The 20,072-nt window shown below is 47.7% G+C and overlaps 2 protein-coding genes across 3 annotated transcripts in view; one reads left to right on the top strand and one right to left on the bottom strand.

The window, feature by feature from the left end:
• USP30 (ubiquitin specific peptidase 30) overlaps positions 1–99 on the bottom strand; it is an 11,785-nt gene extending 11,686 nt beyond the window's left edge. The window contains exon 1 of the mRNA XM_017813937.1: positions 36–99. Coding sequence (XP_017669426.1) covers positions 36–99 — 64 coding nt within the window. The remainder of the gene's footprint in view (positions 1–35) is intronic.
• A 174-nt stretch (positions 100–273) lies between these two features.
• SVOP (SV2 related protein) lies at positions 274–19,059 on the top strand. Of its 2 annotated transcripts, XM_017814456.1 has the most exons (16): positions 274–1,594; positions 3,087–3,247; positions 4,545–4,630; positions 5,364–5,462; positions 6,128–6,199; positions 6,597–6,721; positions 9,040–9,103; positions 10,010–10,135; positions 11,099–11,227; positions 11,706–11,779; positions 12,109–12,185; positions 13,393–13,500; positions 13,908–14,019; positions 14,691–14,772; positions 15,003–15,092; positions 15,548–19,059. In XM_017814456.1, exons 1-16 carry the CDS (start codon positions 1,560–1,562, stop codon positions 15,734–15,736), a joined length of 1,629 nt encoding a protein of 542 aa, XP_017669945.1. In that variant the 5' UTR covers positions 274–1,559; the 3' UTR covers positions 15,737–19,059. The 2 variants fall into 2 exon arrangements, with proteins under 2 accessions (XP_017669945.1, XP_017669946.1); XM_017814457.1 differs by lacking the exons at positions 274–1,594; positions 3,087–3,247; positions 4,545–4,630 and adding an exon at positions 4,651–4,989.
• The last annotated feature ends 1,013 nt before the right edge of the window (positions 19,060–20,072 follow it).

Raw genomic sequence — 20,072 nt, 5'->3', positions numbered from 1 at the left:
CCCCCTCCCCCGTCCCTCCTGTCCCCTCCCCTCACACCTGGCCCCCTCCCCCGCCCGCAGCAGCCGCCGCACCGGCCCGTCCGCGCCGAGCCCCAGCATGGCCGCGCCGGAACGCAGACGCGCGGGCGGGCGGACCGGGGGGGACCGGCGGGCGGGGCGGACCGGGCGAGTGGCGACGGCGCCGGAAGCGGCGCGGGGGGGAGCGGTTATTGCGGGGGACCGGCCATGGGGGCGGGAGGGCCGCGGGCGGCATCGGGGGGACCCCGGGACGGGGTGGGGGGACAGCGGGGAGAGGGGCCCGGACCGGGGCCGACGGGCCGGTACCAGCGTGACGGGCCCATAAAGGGCCTGGCCGGCCCGTACCGGTGTGACGGGTCCGCACCGGGGATGACAGGCCTGTACCGGTGTCCCGGGTCTGTACTGGTGCGACAGCCCCGTACCGGTGTCCCGGGCCGGTACCGATGTCCCGGGCCACGGCCCCGCCCCGCCCAGCCCCGCAGCCCCCGAGCAGGGGGCTCAGAGCCCCGGGGCAGCGGCGGGACCGCCCTGTGCCAAAGCTCCGGTGGCGCCGGGGGAGGTTCAGTTGGATATCGGGAAAAAAAACCTGGAAAGGGCCGTCCGGGGACACCCCCGCCCGGGGGGTGTGACAGCCCCGGAGGTGGTACTTGGGGACACGGGCGCGGGGGCCCTGGACCGGGCTAGGGGAGGAGGGTTGGACCCCACGGGGGTTTCGACCCGCAGGAGTTCCATGGCCCGAGCCAACATCCCAACCACCCCTGGTTCTGCGGGACCCCGAGACCGCCTTTAAATGGAGCCTTTGGGGCTGTTCAGGGACACGGAACCGCGGCTGGGCCGGGCCCAGCCGAGCTGAGACCGGCTGAGCCAAACTGAGTCGGGCTGTGCTAAGCTCAGCCCAGCCCAGCTCAGCCATGGTAAATACAGGTCAGCCCAGCCGAGCCAAGCTGAGCCCAACCGAGCCAAGCTGAGGCTGGCCCAGCCCAGCCGAGCCGTGCTGACCTGAGCCCAGCCCAGTCCAGCCCAGCTGAGCCAAACCAAGCTGAGTTGAGCTGAGCCATCCAAACGGAGCAGAGCCATGCTGAGCTTAGCCAAGCCGAACCTGCCCGAGCCAAACCATGCCGAGCTGAGCTCAGCCGTGCCACACCGAGCCGGGCCGTGCTGAGCTGAGCCGAAATAACCCCACTGAGCCAAGCCCTGCCCACCTAAACCAAACCGAGCCGTGCTATGCCGAGCTGAGCCCAACGCAGGCGAGCCAAGCCGAGCCCAGCCGAGTCCGGCTGAGCCGAGCCGAGCCGAGCCGAGCTGAGCCCAGCTGTGCTCGGCTGAGCCGAAATGAGCCCAGCTGAGCCCGGCTGAGCCGAGTCCAGCGAGCGAGCGGCTGCGCGGCCCGGCCGTTCCCGCCGGAGCTGTCCAGCCCCATCCCGCCTCTCCCGGCGCTCCTGCCGTTCCCGCATCCCGCTCCCGCTGCTCATCCCGATCCCGCTCATCCCGATCCCGACCCCGCCATGCGGGAGCGATGAGCGCAGCCGCCCCGCCCGGCCATGGAGGAGGATTTGTTCCAGCTCCGGCAGCTCCCGTGAGTAGCCGGGGGGGTCCTGCCCCTCCGCCCGCGGGGACAGCGGGAATCCCGCCGGGTTTACGGGAATTCTGCCGGGAAGGGGCTTAGGCCGCGGGAAACAGGCCATTTTCCCGCTGTGCTGCCCGGGCTCAGCATCCCCAGGGATGCAGGAACCGTTCGTTACATAAATTCCGTCGATTTGGGGGGGTTTCTCCTTTGCATGGGGGTAAAAATCAGGAGAGGTGGGATAAAACCGTGCGAGTGCCAAGGGCTTTTGGGAGAGGGAAGGTAGGAATCGCCTTTGCAGGGGGTTTATCTGTAAATAACGCTGTGGAGGCTCTTCCTCCCCATCCTCCTCCTCCTGCCGGGAGCGACTGCGGAGCAGAACCTGCCCTGCAAAGGGGCTTTTGGGGAGGACCAGCGACAATCCCAGGGGTTCTGGAGAGGCAAACGCTGCTGCACAAGGAAAAGGCTGATATTTGCCAGGAACTCTTTGCCTTTGGGATGTGGTCGCTGGATCTGGGCACAAAAAAAAAAAAAAAAAAAGTAATAAAACCGTTGTGCCTTTAACCCCGGGGTTTCCTTCCCTTTCACTCAATGCCAAGTGTTTCCTTTAAAACCAACCCCATTTCTCCCAGTGCTCTGTTCTCAGGTGCTTTGCAACATATTCCTATTTATAAACCCTTGGCTCTGCAAGGCAGGGAATGAATGTTTAAAGTTTGTGTTAAATATTCATGAGCTCGTGTCAATGACGGAGCAAACTGTCCCATAACACTCCTGATAAGTTGGGAAATGGCCACTAACTCCAGTTATTTCCAGATCCTTAGTTAGGATGCCTTGAGCTTGTCAGGAAAAGGAATCAGACATTATTTTATTGGACTGGTTTTCCCATTTTTTAAAACAGAACCCAGGAATGTGCTCCAAAGTGCCTCCCAGTGCAGGTGTAATCAGGTGTTTTGTGCTGGGAGATCTTGCCAATAAATGCAGCAGCTCCCTGAGATGTCCCAGCAGTGGAGGATTTTGCAAGTCTGGAACAGAAAATATCCCTGGGGATTTTTTCCCTTCATCTGTGTCCATTTGTTTCATATATTCCTGAGTGATAAATATATATTTTGATTTGCTGCACTGAGGAATGGGGCAGGTTGTTTTCTGCTCAGATTTGTGATTCTCAGAGCAGTCTCTGCCTTTGTGGGGATCTATCACCTCCAAAATTACAGTTGGGACGATGCAGAAACTCCAACTGGATCAGGGACACCCTCAGCAAGGTGACACTGAGCTCTGTGATGGGGTCACATCCTGGAGGGAAGGGACGGATACAGAGGGACCTGCACAGGCTGTGGCTGCTCCATCCCTGGAATGTTCAAGGCCAGGTTGGATGGAGCTCTGGTCTAGTGGAAGGTGTCCCTGCCCATGGCAGAGGGATGACCAAATGATCTTTAGGGCCCCAGACTAACCAAGCCCAGCTCCTGGAATAGCCCATGGAAGTGTTAATCCCTGTTCCTGGTTTCAGGGTGGTGAAGTTTCGCCGCACCGGGGAGAGCTCCAGGTCGGATGAGGATGGAATTTCAGGAGAGCACGAGGTGCAGATTGAGGGGGTCAGGACAGAGCTAGAACCCGTGGAGCTGGAGGATGGAGCTGCAGTGCCAAAGGAATTTGCCAACCCCACGGATGGTGAGTAGGTCCGTTTTTCCTGCCAGGGGAAAGGTGTGGCCTCTTTATCTAACTGGGGTGGATACACTGAGTTTGGAGAAGTGAAAGACCCCTAGAGAAAAGCAGGAAACAATGACATAGGCAAAATACGTTACACCTGGAAATCTTGGTTTAATCACCCCATTCTCTGTGGATGCTCCATGTGTTTGGCTTTGTATCCCCAGTACCAGACCCTTTTAGGAGTTGTAGATCCATTCACCACTATTTCTTAGTTGCCTTAGAACTGATCCTGCTCCCAAAACATTGCCAGGTTTGCTGGAGCAGGTACACCTGGCTCTCCTTCAAGACTGAGATGAATCTGCAGTGTTCCCACCTTCTCCTTTTCCTAGAGGACTAGAGGGATAGGAGGAATGGGCATCCCAGCCTCTGTTCCCTGCCTGGAGGCAGCACTGGTTTGGGAGAGATGAGAAATATTGGCTTTGTCTTACACAAGGCAGGTGACAATTTGGTAGGATGTTATTAATCTTATTTATGAACATCTCTGCTCTGTTTTATCCACTGGATTTTGTTTGATTTCCTCTTGGTTTGTGGGTTTGGGCTCTGCTGAGTGAGGATGGGCAGCTCTGAGCCAGACAAAGCTTTTCTGTGGGGAATATCCTTTTTAAACTGCTGGAAGTGTTACAACTGTGAGACTTGAACAGCTCAAATATCAAAATGTGCTTTTCTTGTTCAGTTCATTTTTTGCACTTGAGCAACGGAATTTGAGATATCTCAGCATCTTCAGCTGAAACAAAGTAATGAGGTCATGGCACTGTGTGGGAAACAACCCTCAGCATTCTGAATAGAAATAGGCTTTAAGATATGTGTGTCTTGGACAAATTCTTGATTTAAAAAATTCCAGGTTGACCTTTCCTGCAATAAAACATTTCCTGCAGCTCCCAGCATTGCTGGGTGGAGGCTGTTGCACAGCTGTTATTTCTCCCCAGAAGAAGCTGCAGTTCAGTGGCTGGAGGAGTCACTCCCAGGAGTGAGAGGCTGAACATGTGCTGGATTTGCTGGTGCCACACTGATTTACCTCTATGGGATTGAAATATTCTAGGAATAATTTGAATTATTTTGATTTTAGCACCGTTCCTGAAGAACACAGAGATTTTCCTGAGTAAGAACTCTATTAAAACTAAGCAGCTGAGTTATATATTTGAGATCTCAACAGGTTACCTGGTTAATTAGGAGTTGTACTCACAGCAAAGGCTCTCCCAAAGGATGGCTCTGACTAGGGGAGGAATCCACTCCTGCACTGGAATTGTTTTCTTTCCAGATACTTTCATGGTGGAAGATGCGGTGGAAGCCATTGGATTTGGGAAGTTCCAGTGGAAGCTCTCTGTCATCACCGGATTAGCCTGGGCAAGTACTTGGGATCAGCACCAATTGCACGGTCACCAGAGAACCTCAGGGATTTCAAATCATGGAGGCAGAGAGTTTCCAAACAGATAAATGTACAGCAAAGAAGGAACTTTACTTGAAATTCTAAAATAAGGAATTCTAAGGAGTCAAACTTGTTATTTGGGGGTAATGAACAACCGGTGGATTTCTTTGTCTCTGAAATTCTTGTAAATCAGGGTTTAAAAAATCAGTTTGATTCTCCACTTCAAATGCTGTTTCAGATCCATGTAAAAGGTTGGACTGTGCCACGGTTTAGATCCTAAATCAGCTGTGGAATTTGGCCTACAGATGATCTACCAACATATTTGATACAAATCCAGGTATAAGGGAGAGAGGGAATAAGTTATAAGGTAATAAACAGTTCTGACTGAATCCGTGTGTGAAGGAGCTGAAAGCTCATCCCTGGAATCTGCACTGTGGAAGTGACTGAGCCTGAGTGACTCCTTGGAATCACCCCCCAGTAACTCTGGATTTGGCTCTTTGAATCCCCTGTGCCAGAGTCACTGATCACAACAATCAGAAATTAGTTACTCAACACAACAACCAGAAATGAATTTAAAAGGGAACCTGTTGCTGTGTTTGCTCCACCACGGAGTGGGAATGGCACAGAAATTCCAACAAGGTGTATTTATTGACTCCTATGTCCTTCTAACTGTCAGGCAGTGGTTTATTTTGCTCTCTTTCCCCCCTGCAGATGGCAGATGCCATGGAAATGATGATTTTAAGCATCCTGGCTCCTCAGCTCCACTGTGAGTGGCGACTGCCCAGCTGGCAGGTGGCTCTGCTCACCTCGGTAGGAAAACAACTCACAGCTCCTGTGTTCCCTGAGGCTTTTCCTCTCAGTGTTATCCTGACATTATGCTTTGTATCCCCAAGTTAAATCACTGCATGGCCTTTGCAGATTGCCTTTGGCTTGGAAGATGAGAGAGGTTTTTTTTAAAAGCCATGAAACTCACTGAGAACCGAGGAAGTTTCAGGCTCAAAGTTTCATGTAATTTCCAGGAAAATATATGAGTTGACTCAGACTCATCCTAAAATTCAAACTGTTAGATTAATTGAAAATAAAGATTGGTAGCTTTTGATTGTCTTGCTTGAAAATCTTTCTCTCTCCTCATATTTAAGCTCCCTTGGACACAGATGCAGTGGGAGCCATGAGAGAGCAAACAAGTGTACCAGAGTGCCCAGTCCAGTGCCAGACTGGTTTGTCACTGGATGGAATTTTAATGGCAAAGCTGACTGGAGAGGTGCCTTGTTGCTTCCTCTCTCCAAGCCAGAGAGAACTGGATGATCTCTAAGGTCCCTTCCAACTCAAACCATTCCATGACCCCCTGGATTTGTCACCTGTTGTTAGAGCTGAAATTTTCTGGTTTCCCTGGAAGTTTTGTTCTCTTTGCTGTCACACAGAGATTTTCACTTGTCTTGTGTTTAAGGGGAAAATTTTTTCTTGATGTTTCACAGGTGGTGTTTGTGGGAATGATGTCCAGCTCCACCCTCTGGGGAAACATTTCAGACCAGTATGGGAGAAAAACAGTAAGTCTGTAGCTCCTACTGGAATTTATCCCAATATTTCTGCAGTGGGGATGTTTCAGTGCATGATGGCCCTGGCACAGGTTGCCCAGAGAAGCTGTGGCTGCCCCATCCCTGCAAGTGTCCAAGGCCAGGTTGGATGGGGCTTGGAGCAACCTGGGCTAGTGGGAGGTGACCCTGCCCATGGCAGGGGGTATAATGAGATGATCTTTAAGGTCCTTTCCAACCCAACCCATTCTGGGATTCCATGGTCACAAATATCAGAGTCCACAGGCACAAAGCAGAACTAAGCACATCCAGAACTGACCTCCCACGAAATAAAGGGAATTTTTAGCTCTGTTTTGTACTTAGTTAATTTGCGTTACAGCAGAAACTCTCTTTTAACTCCTGTTCAATGCAGGGCCTGAAGATCAGCGTGTTGTGGACACTCTACTACGGGATCCTCAGTGGGTTTGCTCCCGTGTACAGCTGGATCCTGGTGCTGAGGGGCCTGGTGGGATTTGGGATTGGAGGAGTGCCTCAGTCGTAAGTAAATATTCACAAGTCCAAATTCCTCTTTTCTATTCCTTTTTTATAAAATGTTTATGTCCAAGTGAAGTGTTGTTTCTGTTCAGCTGACCTCAACCTTGGTCTTGTTGCAAGACAGGTCCATGACCTAAACACCAGCATTCAGAGGCAGAGCTGAGCCCTGACTGCTGAGTCTAAAACCACAGATTATTGTTCAGCCAGAGCCTAAACTTCTGTGTCTCAACCTGAGCTGGAATTCCAAACCCACTCAGCCCCAACTTGGAGCACTGAAGGTGCTGTGATGGCTCAGAGGAAAAAGGCAGCCCCAGGATATTTCTCTATCGCTGTGTCGTTCCATTCACGGAAGAGAAGGATCCATAAATCTCCCACCTGGAACAACTAACTCTGCTCTAGGCTTTTAATTATGAATGTAAAGAGAAGAGTTCAGCCATTCTCTCTCTGCCTTTTGTCCTTATCAATAATTTATATTTTGCCTTGTGGAGGTGCTATTTGGGAGTAGTCAGAGTCTATCTTTGATTGATGGCTCATTGACTTCTTCACAAAGTAGGAAGAGTAGCTCCTTTCTAATATCCTTAAGCAGGCTGTGTAACTCCACAGGTGAGTGGCTGAATCTCAATGGAATATCTTTGTAATTGCATCTTCTCTAATGGCTATGAGAGAGAGATTGTTCTGAAAGGTGCCTTTAAAACAAAAACCTCCAGCACTGATCCATTGACTGACTGTGGCACATATCCCTCTGTCCACATGTAGGCACAGAGCTGCACCTGAAGCTCTGGCCTCCTCTGGGAATTATCTGAGAGATGCTGTCTAATGCTGAATATAAAAGTTCATTCACAGAGCCAACATCCAGAGCTGCAAGGGTGTGGAGTGTTCAGGGATGTGGAGTATTCTCTTAGGAAAACAGTTCTGTACAGCATTATAGAATAGAAGGGTTTGGGTTGGAAAGGATCTTAAAGCTCATCCAGTCCCACTCCCTGCCATGGGCAGGGACACCTTCCACTAGCCCAGGCTGCTCCAAGCCCCATCCAGCCTGACCTTGGACACTTACAGGGATGGGGCAGCCACAGCTTCTCTGGGCAACCTGTGCCAGGGCCTCCCCACTCTCACAGGGAGGAATTTCTTCCCTGTATCTCACCTAAATTTCCCCTCTGTCAGTCTGATCCCATTCCCCCTTGTCCTGTCACTGCAGTTCCTGATGAACAGTCCCTCTCCAGCTCTCCTGGAGCCCCTTCAGACACTGGAAGGTGCTCTGAGGTCTCCACACAACCCTCTCTTCTCCAGTTTGAACAGCCCCAGCTCTCCCAGCCTGTCTCCATAGGGAAGGTGCTCCAGTCCTCTTATCAGCTTCGTGGCCTCCCCTGGACTTGCTCCAACAATTCCATGTCCTTACGTTGGGGTCACTTATCAGCTCCTACATTTCAAGATGTGATTTTCCTTCTCCTCTAAATCCCTGCTTTGATATAATGTTGTGTAACTTTGTACTTCAATGACTTTGTACTTTGCTTCCTGGGCAGCTCCTCATAAATCAATCCACTGTTCCTTAAGTTAGTAGGAATTTTGATACAAACCTCAAAGGAAGCCTGAGGAGTTTAGAGGCAGAAACAGGCTGAGTCAATGGAATGCAAACAGAGCAGGAGCAAAGCAGCAAAGACAAGCCTGAGCAGACAGTTTGAAGAAGATGAGGGAGCCTTGACTGGCTGCTGGCCCTGCCTTCATCCCCAGGAAACACTCCCAGAGAAGCTGTGCCATCTCCCTTTGGCACAGTCATGGAACAAAGCCTCTGCAGAGCTCAGTGATTTCTTTTGGAATCCCACAATAAAAGAATGCAAATTATTTTATACCAGTAACATGATCAGACCTTGAAAGTCTTCCCCTCTTGTAGAATTGAACCCTGGCAGAGGAGACTGATGTGAAATTCTCTGAGCCAGTTGTAAAGCCCTGAAGAAAAACTTTCCCCATCAAGAGTTTGTGTTGGATTCTGATGAACCACACTGGAAATAACAGATACAAGGCCTGGCCCAGAGCAGGGCTGTGAAAACATCATTTAGACAACTATGGGGTCACAAAATCACATGAGAAGAGCAAATTGTGTCCTCTGTTGCAGTGGTGAAGGGTTGGTTCTGGTGTAGAAAGGGGAGTCTGCCCCAGTGTCAGCCTGACTGGCTCTGGGGGACAGGAAGGGGTTTTAGTTACTCCTCTGGGTTTGGCAATTTAATTAAAAGCCAAAGGGAATGTTTGAACTTCTGTCTTTGTGCTGATGAGGCATTTTTCTCACTGTGCTAACATGACATTTTCTCTCTGTTCTCTCTTTGCAGGGTAACTTTATATGCTGAGTTCCTTCCAATGAAAGCCAGAGCAAAGTGCATTTTATTAATAGAGGTGAGCAGTGTGTGCTGATCCTTGGAGGGACAAATCCTACTGTTTGTTACATCCCTTCCATCCTCCTGCCTGGAAATCCCCCCCAGAGCTGCAGTCAGGCCTTGCCTGTCCACGTCAGTGTGGAGCTGAGTTATCTGGTACCAGCTCATATCCAAAAGACAGAAAGTTTCCACATCACACTCCACTCTTTGTGTTGAATTTGCCTTTTTGCAAATTAACTTCCATCCAGGGATGGAGACTGACTGCTCTGAGCACAGGGGGGACACTGGGTGTCTGTAATTCCATGATGAAATTCATCTACGGCTCAGTAATGGATTTGGAGGAATGACTGGTCCATAAATCCAGGGCTAAATTCAGCTCCACGTCTTCATCCAAATGTATCAAAGTCACAGAGAGCAGAATTTCACCCTATGAATATTTTAAGGCAAAATTCACAGCCCTTTGATGGATGGTTGGAAGGTCAAGGCCAGAACTGTTACTTGGCTGCATCACTTCTTCCAGGAATGGGCCAGCCACAGATTCTCTGGGCAACCTGTGCCAGGGCCTCACCACTCTCACAGGGAGGAATTTCTTCCCAATATCCCATCTAAATCTCCCTTCCTTCAGCCTAAGGTCATCCTCCTTGTCCTCTCACTCCAGGCCCTTGTGAAAAGTCCATACCTTGCCTTCCTGTAAGCCCCCTCTAGGCACTGGAAGGCTGGGAAATGAACATTTTCACCCCTATAACCTTTAAACAAATCCCCCAAAAGTGTCTGGGCTCTATTCCCACACAGGTGCAGACCTGAAATGTCTCTGGCGTTTCTCCCTCCAGCCATCCCTGGAGAGCACATCCTGGAATGCTGCAAAGAAGGAGACCTTAGGTACACTCATATCCTCACCTATGACTATTTCTTTTCCTTTCCCCAGGTGTTCTGGGCCCTTGGGACTGTGTTTGAGGTGCTCCTGGCAGTGCTGGTGATGCCCACGCTGGGCTGGCGCTGGCTCCTCATCCTCTCTGCCCTCCCGCTCCTGCTCTTCGCTGGCCTGTGCTTTGTAGGTATTTCCTCCAAGAATTAATATGTGTTCCCTCCATTCCCACTTCTCCTCCCCATTCTGTGACCCAGCTGAAGGAAATCACGGCAGCTTTGAGCTCTCTGTTGGTGTCTTCTGTGAAATATCTCCAGTAAAGCAAAAATGCTGTTTCCACAGGGTGCTGCTAAAACCATTCCAGGGAGAGTTGTGTTTGTGTGTCTCTAATTGCTAGAGGACAATGGTGGGCTGGAATTTTGGGAAATCAGGCCTGGAACCCTCTCCAATTTAATGACTTTGTTTCAGCTCAGGGGAATGAACGTTTTATCAAAAGTGGTTGATACTTCCCAGATGCTCTTTAGATTTTAGAATCACTTTCCACTTAAAAATTCACCCAAATCAGGGGTAAAATCTGCAGAGTCCAGATCAGATTCCAAAATAAGATGTATATTATTTAACCCTGAGCTTCAGTGATTTTTTATTATTTATTAGTGATTTTATTATTTTTTAGGTGATATATTTGCCAATCACTCAATCTCCTCATAGATAAATGTCCTTGTCAGGTGGTTTAGCAGCTTTTATTATTCCTTAGTTTTTCAGGAATCCCTCCAGTTATACAGGTGCTCCCAACCTTGTTTGAAATTAAAAGGAGCTTAAAAATATGAATTTTGGAATGTTTTTTGCCCTGGATGCTTTGCCATACCTACAGGGAAGGGGTAATGGAAAGAACTGGCACAAATGTCCAACATTTCTCAAGGATAAACCCAAGGGAACTGAAGAGAAAGAATTCTGGAGTTCTGAGTTTATGGGGAAAAATGGGGGTTTGTCATTTTTAAAGCCTGATGAGATGATTCTCTGAATTCTTAAAGATTACTTCTGTAATCCTTCCTTGTGCTGGAGTCACTGGGATTTCTCCCAAGGAAAATCTCAGCATGTTTCTTGCTATTTGTGATGTCCCTGTGTGTGTGACTTGCTTTGTTCCCTCAGTGGCTGCCAGAGAGTGCCAGGTATGATGTGTTGTCTGGGAACCAGGAGAAAGCACTTGCCACTTTGAAGAGGATAGCAACAGAAAATGGAGCTCCAATGCCTCTGGGAAAACTGGTCATTTCCAGACAGGTAAGTCCAGGCACCTCAATAATGTGGGATACAGTGGAACTGTGCCAAGGTGATGTGTGGTTTATTAGCAAATAATCAATGTTCTGTTTGATTTTAATGCCTCAACTAGTAATAAAAAATACAGGATGATCATATGCTTCCTCTTTCACAGTGAGGAAGAGTTAATTTCTCAGTTTGAAAGTGAAAAGCACCTTTAAAGTGGGCATTAGTGTTGTTTAACCTCACTCCAAGGCCTTGTTATTAAAGAAAATCGAGCCCTGAGGCTGAAGAGCTCAGATGGGAATTCTCAGATCTGAATTTATCAGACAAGAAGGACTTTGACACTTTAACTGTCTTTGGCAGGGGTGGGACTGGGTGATCTTCAAGGTCCCTTCCAACTCAACCCATTCTGGGAGTTTGGGATTCTTGCCACTCCGCATCCTCCAGCCCAGGACCCCCTGAGTTCCCTGATCATCTGATTTCTGCTTGTTTTCAACAGGAAGACCGAGGAAAAATGAAGGACCTTTTCACCCCCCATTTCAGATGGACCACGTTGTTGCTCTGGTTTATATGGTAAGAGGGAACACAAAGCTTCAGTGCCAGCACAACTCTAAGTGCTTTTTATTGAAGGTATTTTACAGTGTTACTCAAATACAGCAACTTCCTCCTCAAAAAACCCCAACAAAACCCAAAACCCCAACGTGTATTGATCTGTAATTCATTAAACCACCCAATCACCCTCATTCCCAATTAAATTGCTCTTTAATTGCTAAATGCTGGTAGGAAATTGCTTTGAGGTAGGACTTAGTGCATCTCCTCCCACAGTGGGTTCAGTTTTGATTCATGTTGTTTAATCTCAGTTTGACCAGCTGAGAATTCCTCTCTCATTTGCTTCCTTGCAGGTTTTCCAATGCCTTTTCATATTATGGGTTAGTTTTATTAACTACGGAGTTCTTCCAAGCAGGAGATGTTTGCAGCAGTGAGTACTAATCCATATTTTCTTCTTAAATATACCCTGTTAAAACTGGTGGAATATCTTTTATTAGATCACCTTCTGCTGTTGGTTTGGGAAGGAATGTGGCTGATTTTTAAGTTTATTTTAAACATTTTTATAGACTGTTCCTCATCTCCTGCACAGGGTAGAGAGATCCTGCAGTGGTTTTGAACTCAAAGTGTAAAACAGCAAGACAACCTTCAAGGGAGACCTGTTATCTGTTCTTCTTGAGGAAAAAAAGTGGTTGAATAAATACAAGTTTGCAGATTTGACAGAGCTAATTAGTTCTGAGAGAGAGAAACTGCTGCTCTGGAGCTCCTGGGTTCTCCAGATGGGAAAACCTGCTGAGAAAAAAAGATAATGGGAGGAAATCATCGTCCTTTTTGTTGCAGATTTTTGGAGGGAGGAAAAAAAAGGTGCTTTGACAGCGTTAAGAAGAGGTTTGAAAAGTCTGACTCCCCAGGGGAGGGATGATTGTGTTCAGAACACTTGTAATTAGGGAAAACTGCCTGGAAGTTGGAAAATCACAGAAAGAGGAGGGGGAGTGTTGGGAGCAGACCCAGATCCCAGAGTTGCACAGCAGTGATCAGGGATTTGAGGGGTCTAAATCTGGTTTCCTCCCCAGAGGAGGATGCAGCCCTTGAAAACGCTGGGCTTTACAAGGACATGGGATTATTCAGTGTTCTCAGAGCATAGGAAGTGTTGGTATCCCAGTTTATGTGGGGAGAAACTGAATTTCTGAGGTTAATTCTGTCCTGAGCCCTGGAGTGAAAAATAACTAAGGCTGTTCAGGTGATAAGAAGGTGGAAGTTTTCACTGTGAGAGTGGTGTGAAACCTGCCACAGAAAACATTATAAAATTGCTCAGTGTCAGCTCTGCCTTCCAGGTAAAATCACCTGGAATTGCTCTAGAATGGCCCTTCTGACTGTGGATTCCATCCAAACAACACATTAGGCATTCAGAGGAGGAAAAACAATTAAATCCAAGGGGCAGAATCACTTGCATTTCTATCCATAGATGAATTTCCAGAAGTATTTTTAAAGGGTGGTGGGTACAGTGAATCAATGCCAGTCCTTTCAGTGCAGCCCTTCCTAAACTTCAGCAGAGTGATAAACACACACCAGGAGTGTAAACAGAGAAGAGATTACTTATAATATATGAAATATTTGACTTTTTTTTCCTTTTTCCCCAGTATCCAGCAGAAGGCAGGAAGTTAAAGCAAAGTGCAGCCTGACCTGTGAGTATCTGACAGAGGAGGATTACACAGACCTGCTCTGGACAACCCTGTCAGAATTCCCTGGTAAGTGGCAATGGGAAGCACCAGTTCTTCCCTGCTCGGGGTGATGGGAGGGGGCTCTGGGACCAGAAATGGAACTAGTCTGACTGTCCTAATGCCATCTAAATAACAGAATGGAAAGAAAATACCAACTTCTAAAGAGCCCTTAGATGCAGCAATGGGAAGATGAGCAGGGAACAATGGTCAGAAGTTACTCCAGTGAGCCATAGTCAGGCATTTCTGGCTTTCACCTGAGGAACCACTGGATTAATCAGTGGTTAAGGGATGGCAGAGTGGATTGTTCACTCCTACAGCAGCAAAGTATTTGAAAGAGAGACCAAAATCTCAAATCTGAACAACCCAGACTGTTAAAAACTGCTCCATCCTCCCCCTTTGCTCAGTTCCCAACACTCCCCTGGTCTCTTCCACAGGGGTGTTGGTGACACTCTGGATCATCGACCGGATCGGCCGCAAGAAAACCATGGCCCTGTCCTTCCTTGTCTTCTCATTTTGCAGCCTCCTGCTGTTCCTCTGTGTTGGAAGGTGGGTACAACACAGAGAACAACTGGAATATCAATTTGATCCATGTTCTCTCTTGATTGAGGCAGGAGAACTGGAAGTGGTGGTTTGAAAAGCCATGGGATGGTCGTGCTCAGCTGGAGAAAGGATTAAGGCTGGGTTTGGGTTTTCTCACCAGGGTTTGTAAGGAAACTAGAAGAAGCAGAAGAGAAGAAATCTTTAACTATAATCTTGTGGACAGAGCAATCCAAAGGGAAAAATAAGAGTTTAAGTCTGGGTAGGATGTAACCATTGGGCACTTTTAAATTTAAACCCTTCCAGGCACTTTCCAAAACCTCACAGAAACCTTGTAATAAGAAACCTTATAAAATTGCACATATCCAGGTGGCAACTGGGTTCATGTCTTTTAAACAGGAAAGGTGGACTCTCATTTCCTTCTCATAGGCATCATTTTTATTTCAGTAGGCCCCAGCTCTCAGTTAGAAATTTAGAAAATTCGTGGGATTGCGGGAATGCAGATTCTTTGCCATCATTGTTATATTAAAAGGTCCAGAAAAAATGCAAAGGGTTCATCAAAAAAGCCAAAAGAAATGGTTCTAATAAATTTAGCATCTTTATTGCACTTGTCTGCAAGTGAACCCCCAGCAGATTTTACCAAACAGCCCCAAACTCTGCTCTCCTCTTTCTTCTCCCAGGAATGTTCTGACTGTGCTGCTCTTCATTGCAAGAGCCTTTATTTCAGGAGGATTTCAGGCTGCTTATGTTTACACTCCTGAGGTAAGGGGGTTGTTTTTGTGATAAGAATATTTAAGAGGAGTGAGAACATGGAGGGGAAAGTAATTTTGATGACTTGTTCACAACGGACTCCAGCCAAGGTTTGAGTTGTAGATCTCATTGTCATTGTCTAACAGAACCTGCTGTGGCAGCACTTATTCATTTCCATTGATTTAGGAGTGAAAGGAAGAGAACTTCCTACTGGCATTAATGGGCTGATGTTTTCTCCCCAGGTTTATCCCACAGCCACACGTGCTTTGGGCCTGGGAACATGCAGTGGAATGGCAAGAGTGGGAGCCCTCATAACCCCCTTCATTGCACAGGTAAAATCTGTTTTTGTCTGAGGCTGAAGGAAGGTTGGACTCAATGATCTGGGAGGTCTTTTCCAACTTTAACAATTCCATAATTCTGTGAAGGTCACGGAGAACCTGCTTTTCTTTCCACTAGACCAGATTGATCCAAGCCCTATCCAACCTGGCCTTGAACACTTCCAGGGATGGGGCAGCCACAGCTGCTCTGGGCAACCTGTGTCAGGGCCTCATTACCCTCACAGGGAAGAATTTCTTCCCAATATCCCATCTCACCCCGCCCTCTGAGAGTTTAAATCATTATCCCTTGTCCTGCCGCTATCTGCCCGTATAAAATGTCCCTCTCCTTCCTTCTTATAAGCTGTTAATCTTTTTTCCAGTGCTGTAATTAAAATTTCTACTACTACATCAGTATCCATATTTGTTTCCCTGCTGAGGTCCTGTGTTCCTTTCCTGCCTGTTTCCTGCAGGTGATGTTGGAATCCTCAGTGTACCTGACCCTGGTGGTTTACAGCAGCTGCTGCCTCCTGGCCGCCCTGGCCTCCTGCTTCCTGCCCATCGAGACGAAGGGCCGTGGCCTCCAGGAGTCCAGCCACAAGGAATGGGGCCAGGAGATGGTGGGGAGAGGATCTCACTCCCCAGGGGAATCACAGGAGTGATGGCACATGGAAAGAATGAATGACTGGAGCAAGATTTCTCACAAAACCTCCGAGCCTGAAGCATCGAAAGCTGAGCCTCGTCACTGCCAACGTCACGTGTCAAACTGCAGGAATCTGGGGGTGAACCTCAGCAAATTGTGTCTCTGCTGCTCTTTGCTCACACTCATAGAAACTTTCCATCTGTATGGAGAGGGATTTAATCCAGACATCCTCTGGAGTTTAGCAGGAAGGGTGTTTCTCTGTTGTGCTTGCATGGTCAGCTCTTCAGCTTCAAACGTCCCGTGCCAAGCAAATCACCAAGTGACTGCAGCCCAGCATCAGCTATAACTAAATACTGAACTCTTGAGCCTAAAAACAAGAGGTTGATATTTATTGTGTCCCTGGCCCTGGCACAGGGTGGGTTCCACACACTACACTAGAAATTACATGCCTGCCTTGCACTTTTAACCATCAAAAACACAACAAAATGTGGTTGTGGCAAACCAACCTTTGCAGTTCCCCTGGTTGTGGTTCTGTTCCTGGAGATTTAACTGGGAAGGATTGCTTGGAAATGAATTCCTGAATGTTTCTCCCATCCCAGCAGGTAGTTGGAACCCTGAGGGTGGTATTTGCTGCAGAGCTGAAACCTTATATCACAAATATAAATCATAGAATCATTAAGGTTGGAAAAGACCTCCAAGATCATCAAGTCCAGCTTTTAAATCCTCATGGTTTGTAGCAGAATTTGAGTTCTCTGACATTGCCAGAAACCTTGAGCTCTCTGTCTTGATTGGTGTGGGGAGGTGCTCACTGCTGTGGTTCTGTCCATGGATCCAGGTGTGCCCCTGCTCCATTTACCTGAGCACCTTCCCACAGCATAGCCAGAATCTGAGTTGGAAGAGCTGCTGTTGGGATGGAGCTGCTTCCAAGTGTCTCCCCAAAAAAGGTGGCCTCCTGACAGCTGGGCAGGACTTCTCCAGAGCTGCTGATTGTACATTGACTAGTGACAAAGGAATGTAGCTGGAATTGTGACATAAAAGGAACAAAAGTCACAGGAAGAGCCAAACTGCAATGACCCCTGGATGAGGAACATCCCTCCCTCAGGTATGGCTCCTTGAGGTGATGGTGCTACTCTTGTCAGGGAATGTCATGGAGTTCAGGTGAGGACAAGCTCAGAAACCTGTCACTGGGCAGGAAATCCCATTGCAGAGCCTATGGGAATGTGTGAGGATCTGAGACGTGCCTCCTCCGGTTCCCAGTGTATTTTCAGGATTCCAAATTATGGAACACAACCAAATGTGAGGGAGATGGACTCTGTGCTCGTCCTGGGATGTGTTTTCATAGTCTGTCTGATCAGGTGTCTCACATAAACACAGGTAAATGTGCAGCACATTTTTGCACAGTTGAATATTTTAGGTATCCTGGGAAGCAGGTCCTGTTCCTGGGGGCAGGAATAGGTCACTGAGCCCATATTTGGGGGCAGTACAAGTGAACACTGTTGGGCTCAGCTGTCACTGGGGTCTCCCAGCACTGTGTGATGCTCCACCACGTGTCAGGCTCATTGTTCAGAGACTGGAGGGAAAACAGAAGTGGATAATTCCTTAAGAAACCTGAGGAAACTCAGGCTAAGGAAGAAGGCCAAAGAGGTTGTTGGTGGTGTGTGTGTGGATGTGTTCTCTGGGAACAGGCACAGTTTGCCAAGGCACTAGAGTGTCCATCCAGTCCCCACTGGTGGCTCAGTGGAAGATTCCGGGAGTGGTTGGTGTAAACAGGCCAAGTTGGCTTTTCCCAGCTACACAGAAATGAATTCATCTCCCAGGGGATCCCTGGGATGATGTGGGTGTCCAGTGGGGTTGGTTCTCTCTGTCCCCACTGACCCTGTGTCCTGTGAGCTCAGGCTCCAGTTGATCCCAGTAAACAGAAGAGCTCTGATGGCACTGGCAACACCCACAACTCCTTTGTGTTCACCCCCTTCTGCCAGGCTGGGGTCACTCTCCCAGGTGCTCCTGTGCCCCTCTCCTTGTGGGATTGCCCTGAGCTATTCCCAGTGGGTGTGAACCCCAGAACGGGGGGGCTCTGGAGCTGAGCCTGGTTAGAGGTGACAGAATCCAAGTCCAGGACAGCCCTGGCTGCAGGAACCCACCTCTCAGCCCAGGAGTTATTCATTACCTTTAGTTAAAACACTGCTTTTCCATGTTAATGGTCACGTTTCACTTCAGTTCTTAGGCCACTATTCAACAGTTCTGAAGAATTGCAACAGCCTTCAGAGAGTTTTAGGGAAAATTTATCTGTTCATGCACACCTGGAACCTACAGATAAACTATTTCTCATTGAAGATTTATAGGGAATGCAAACTTTTGATGCTGTTGAATTGGTCACTTTTAGCCTGTGACATTTACAGTGTGAAAAAACAACAGTTAAAGGCATTTTTGCTTTTCACCTTTTACGAATTCTGCACTAAAAATGTGTTTAATGATATAAATACCACAGTTGGTCCTGCTGGGTCTTTGATTTAAGTGATGCCTAAAGCTTGATCCGAAGCTCACTGAAGTCTGGGAGAACTCCTGTGCATGTCTGTGGCCTTTGGATGAGCTGAGTAGAAGGAGACAGGAGCCCACTACAGCTGATCCTCTGAATTCAGCCAGAGAAACAGAGCTGAAATTCAGGATTTGCAGGTATTTGCATATAATTAAGAACAGAAGGACATTTGAGCTTGTTCACTATAAAACTGAGACCATTTGGGTGGACACACAACACCTCTAAATAACCACAAATCGATTTTGTCGATAAGGCAGCACCATTTATGTAGAAAATCAGCTTCCAAAGATTGTTTTCCTCACTGAGTATTTTTCACTGATGAAGGAATTCCTGTAACTGCTTCATTTCAAACTGTTCAGTGAGATCACTTGGAATTCAGACAGAATTTTGGGATTCAGATTTGCCAACTGTCCAAGTCATGAACATGCCAAGCTGGCGTGGGAAAAGAATTCTCCAAGTGAGCTTTGATGGAATGATTTGTTATTCCAAACTTCTTGCCGAAAGAGCATTGAATGTTTCCTGTGTCTGAATGTACAGTTTCTAAGCTGGATTTACATTTTAATGTTGAAAAACTTGGTGTATATCAAGCTTGTTGTAAAATACTTCTTTGGTTCCTGGTCCTGGATGGTTGAAGTCCACATTAGATATTTTATGTTAAACAAATAAATAGTTTTTTCAGTAAAGAAGTTTTGGCTGTTCTGGGGGATGTTTAGGAGGGGTCATAACTTTCCCTTGTGTTTTTGTCTTGGTGTTCAGAGGTTTGAGACACAGCGTGGGCTCAGCACTTTGCAGATCTGACTCGTTTTCTGTGTGGTTTTTTGTATTTGGTCATAAAGAAAAGTCCAGGATTCCTGTTCTCATTTTAAGTAACCTCACCACAGCTAAATATTGTGGATATTCCATCCCTGGAAGTGTCCAAGGCAGGGTTGGATGGGGTTTGGAGCAACCTGGTGTCCCTGCCTATGGCAGGGTGTTGGAATTGGATGATCTTCAAGGTCCTTTCCAACCCAAACCATTCCAAGATTCTATGATTTTTTAGATTATCTTAAATCTTTAGTTGATTTTCGTATTTTAATTCAGTTTGGACGCTAAACCCCAGCAGTTTGGCCTCTTGCCTAGGTGTGTTGGGAGCAGGTAGCTCCACATATGTCTGGACTTCAGGGCAGACAGATTTTCTTCTATTTACTTTTTAATAGAAACCTTTCATTTAGCTCTGATTTTTCTAAAACCTAATGAAGTGCCCAGCCCTGACTATTCCTCTGTAACTGATACTCTTATTTTGATGTCTAAGAATTTTACAAACATGAGGTTGTTCAAGTGTGAGTCAAAATGACTAATGAGCTGCAAATCCTTCATGTGCTAATCAGGGTGTTCTCATCCCAGATGCATCAATCTTCCCTCTCCCAGCTTGTGCAGCCGCTGGGATGGGCAGTCTTATTTCCAGGAATGGAAATAGTTGGGAGCTATGGAATGGTTGGTGTGCCTGAAGCAATGCTGGGGAGAATGTTTGCTCTTCTGTGGCTACTTTTTGGCATCCTGAGGCATTTCTAAAGTTCATTCTCAGAATCACAGAACATTCTGAGTTCAAAAGGACCCACAAGGATCATCCAGTCCAACCCCTGGCCCTGCACAGGACACTCCAAGGATCCCACCGTGTCCCTGAGAGTGTTGCCCAAATGCTTCTTGAGCTCTGGCAGGAGTTATCCCAAATGCCAGAGCTGCTGTTGGCTCACAGAGGGAAACTTTCATGATACTTGATGTGTTTCCAGCTTTGTTCTGGGTCACAGGAGATCCTTGTGGAGAACTGGGAGTTCCTGAA

The sequence above is a fragment of the Lepidothrix coronata genome, unplaced genomic scaffold (assembly GCF_001604755.1).
Source record: "Lepidothrix coronata isolate B3197 unplaced genomic scaffold, Lepidothrix_coronata-1.0 Scaffold44, whole genome shotgun sequence".
Classification (NCBI taxonomy): Eukaryota; Metazoa; Chordata; class Aves; order Passeriformes; family Pipridae; genus Lepidothrix; species Lepidothrix coronata.
Note: the sequence above shows the minus strand (reverse complement) of the source record. Positions and strands in the feature narration are given on the sequence as shown.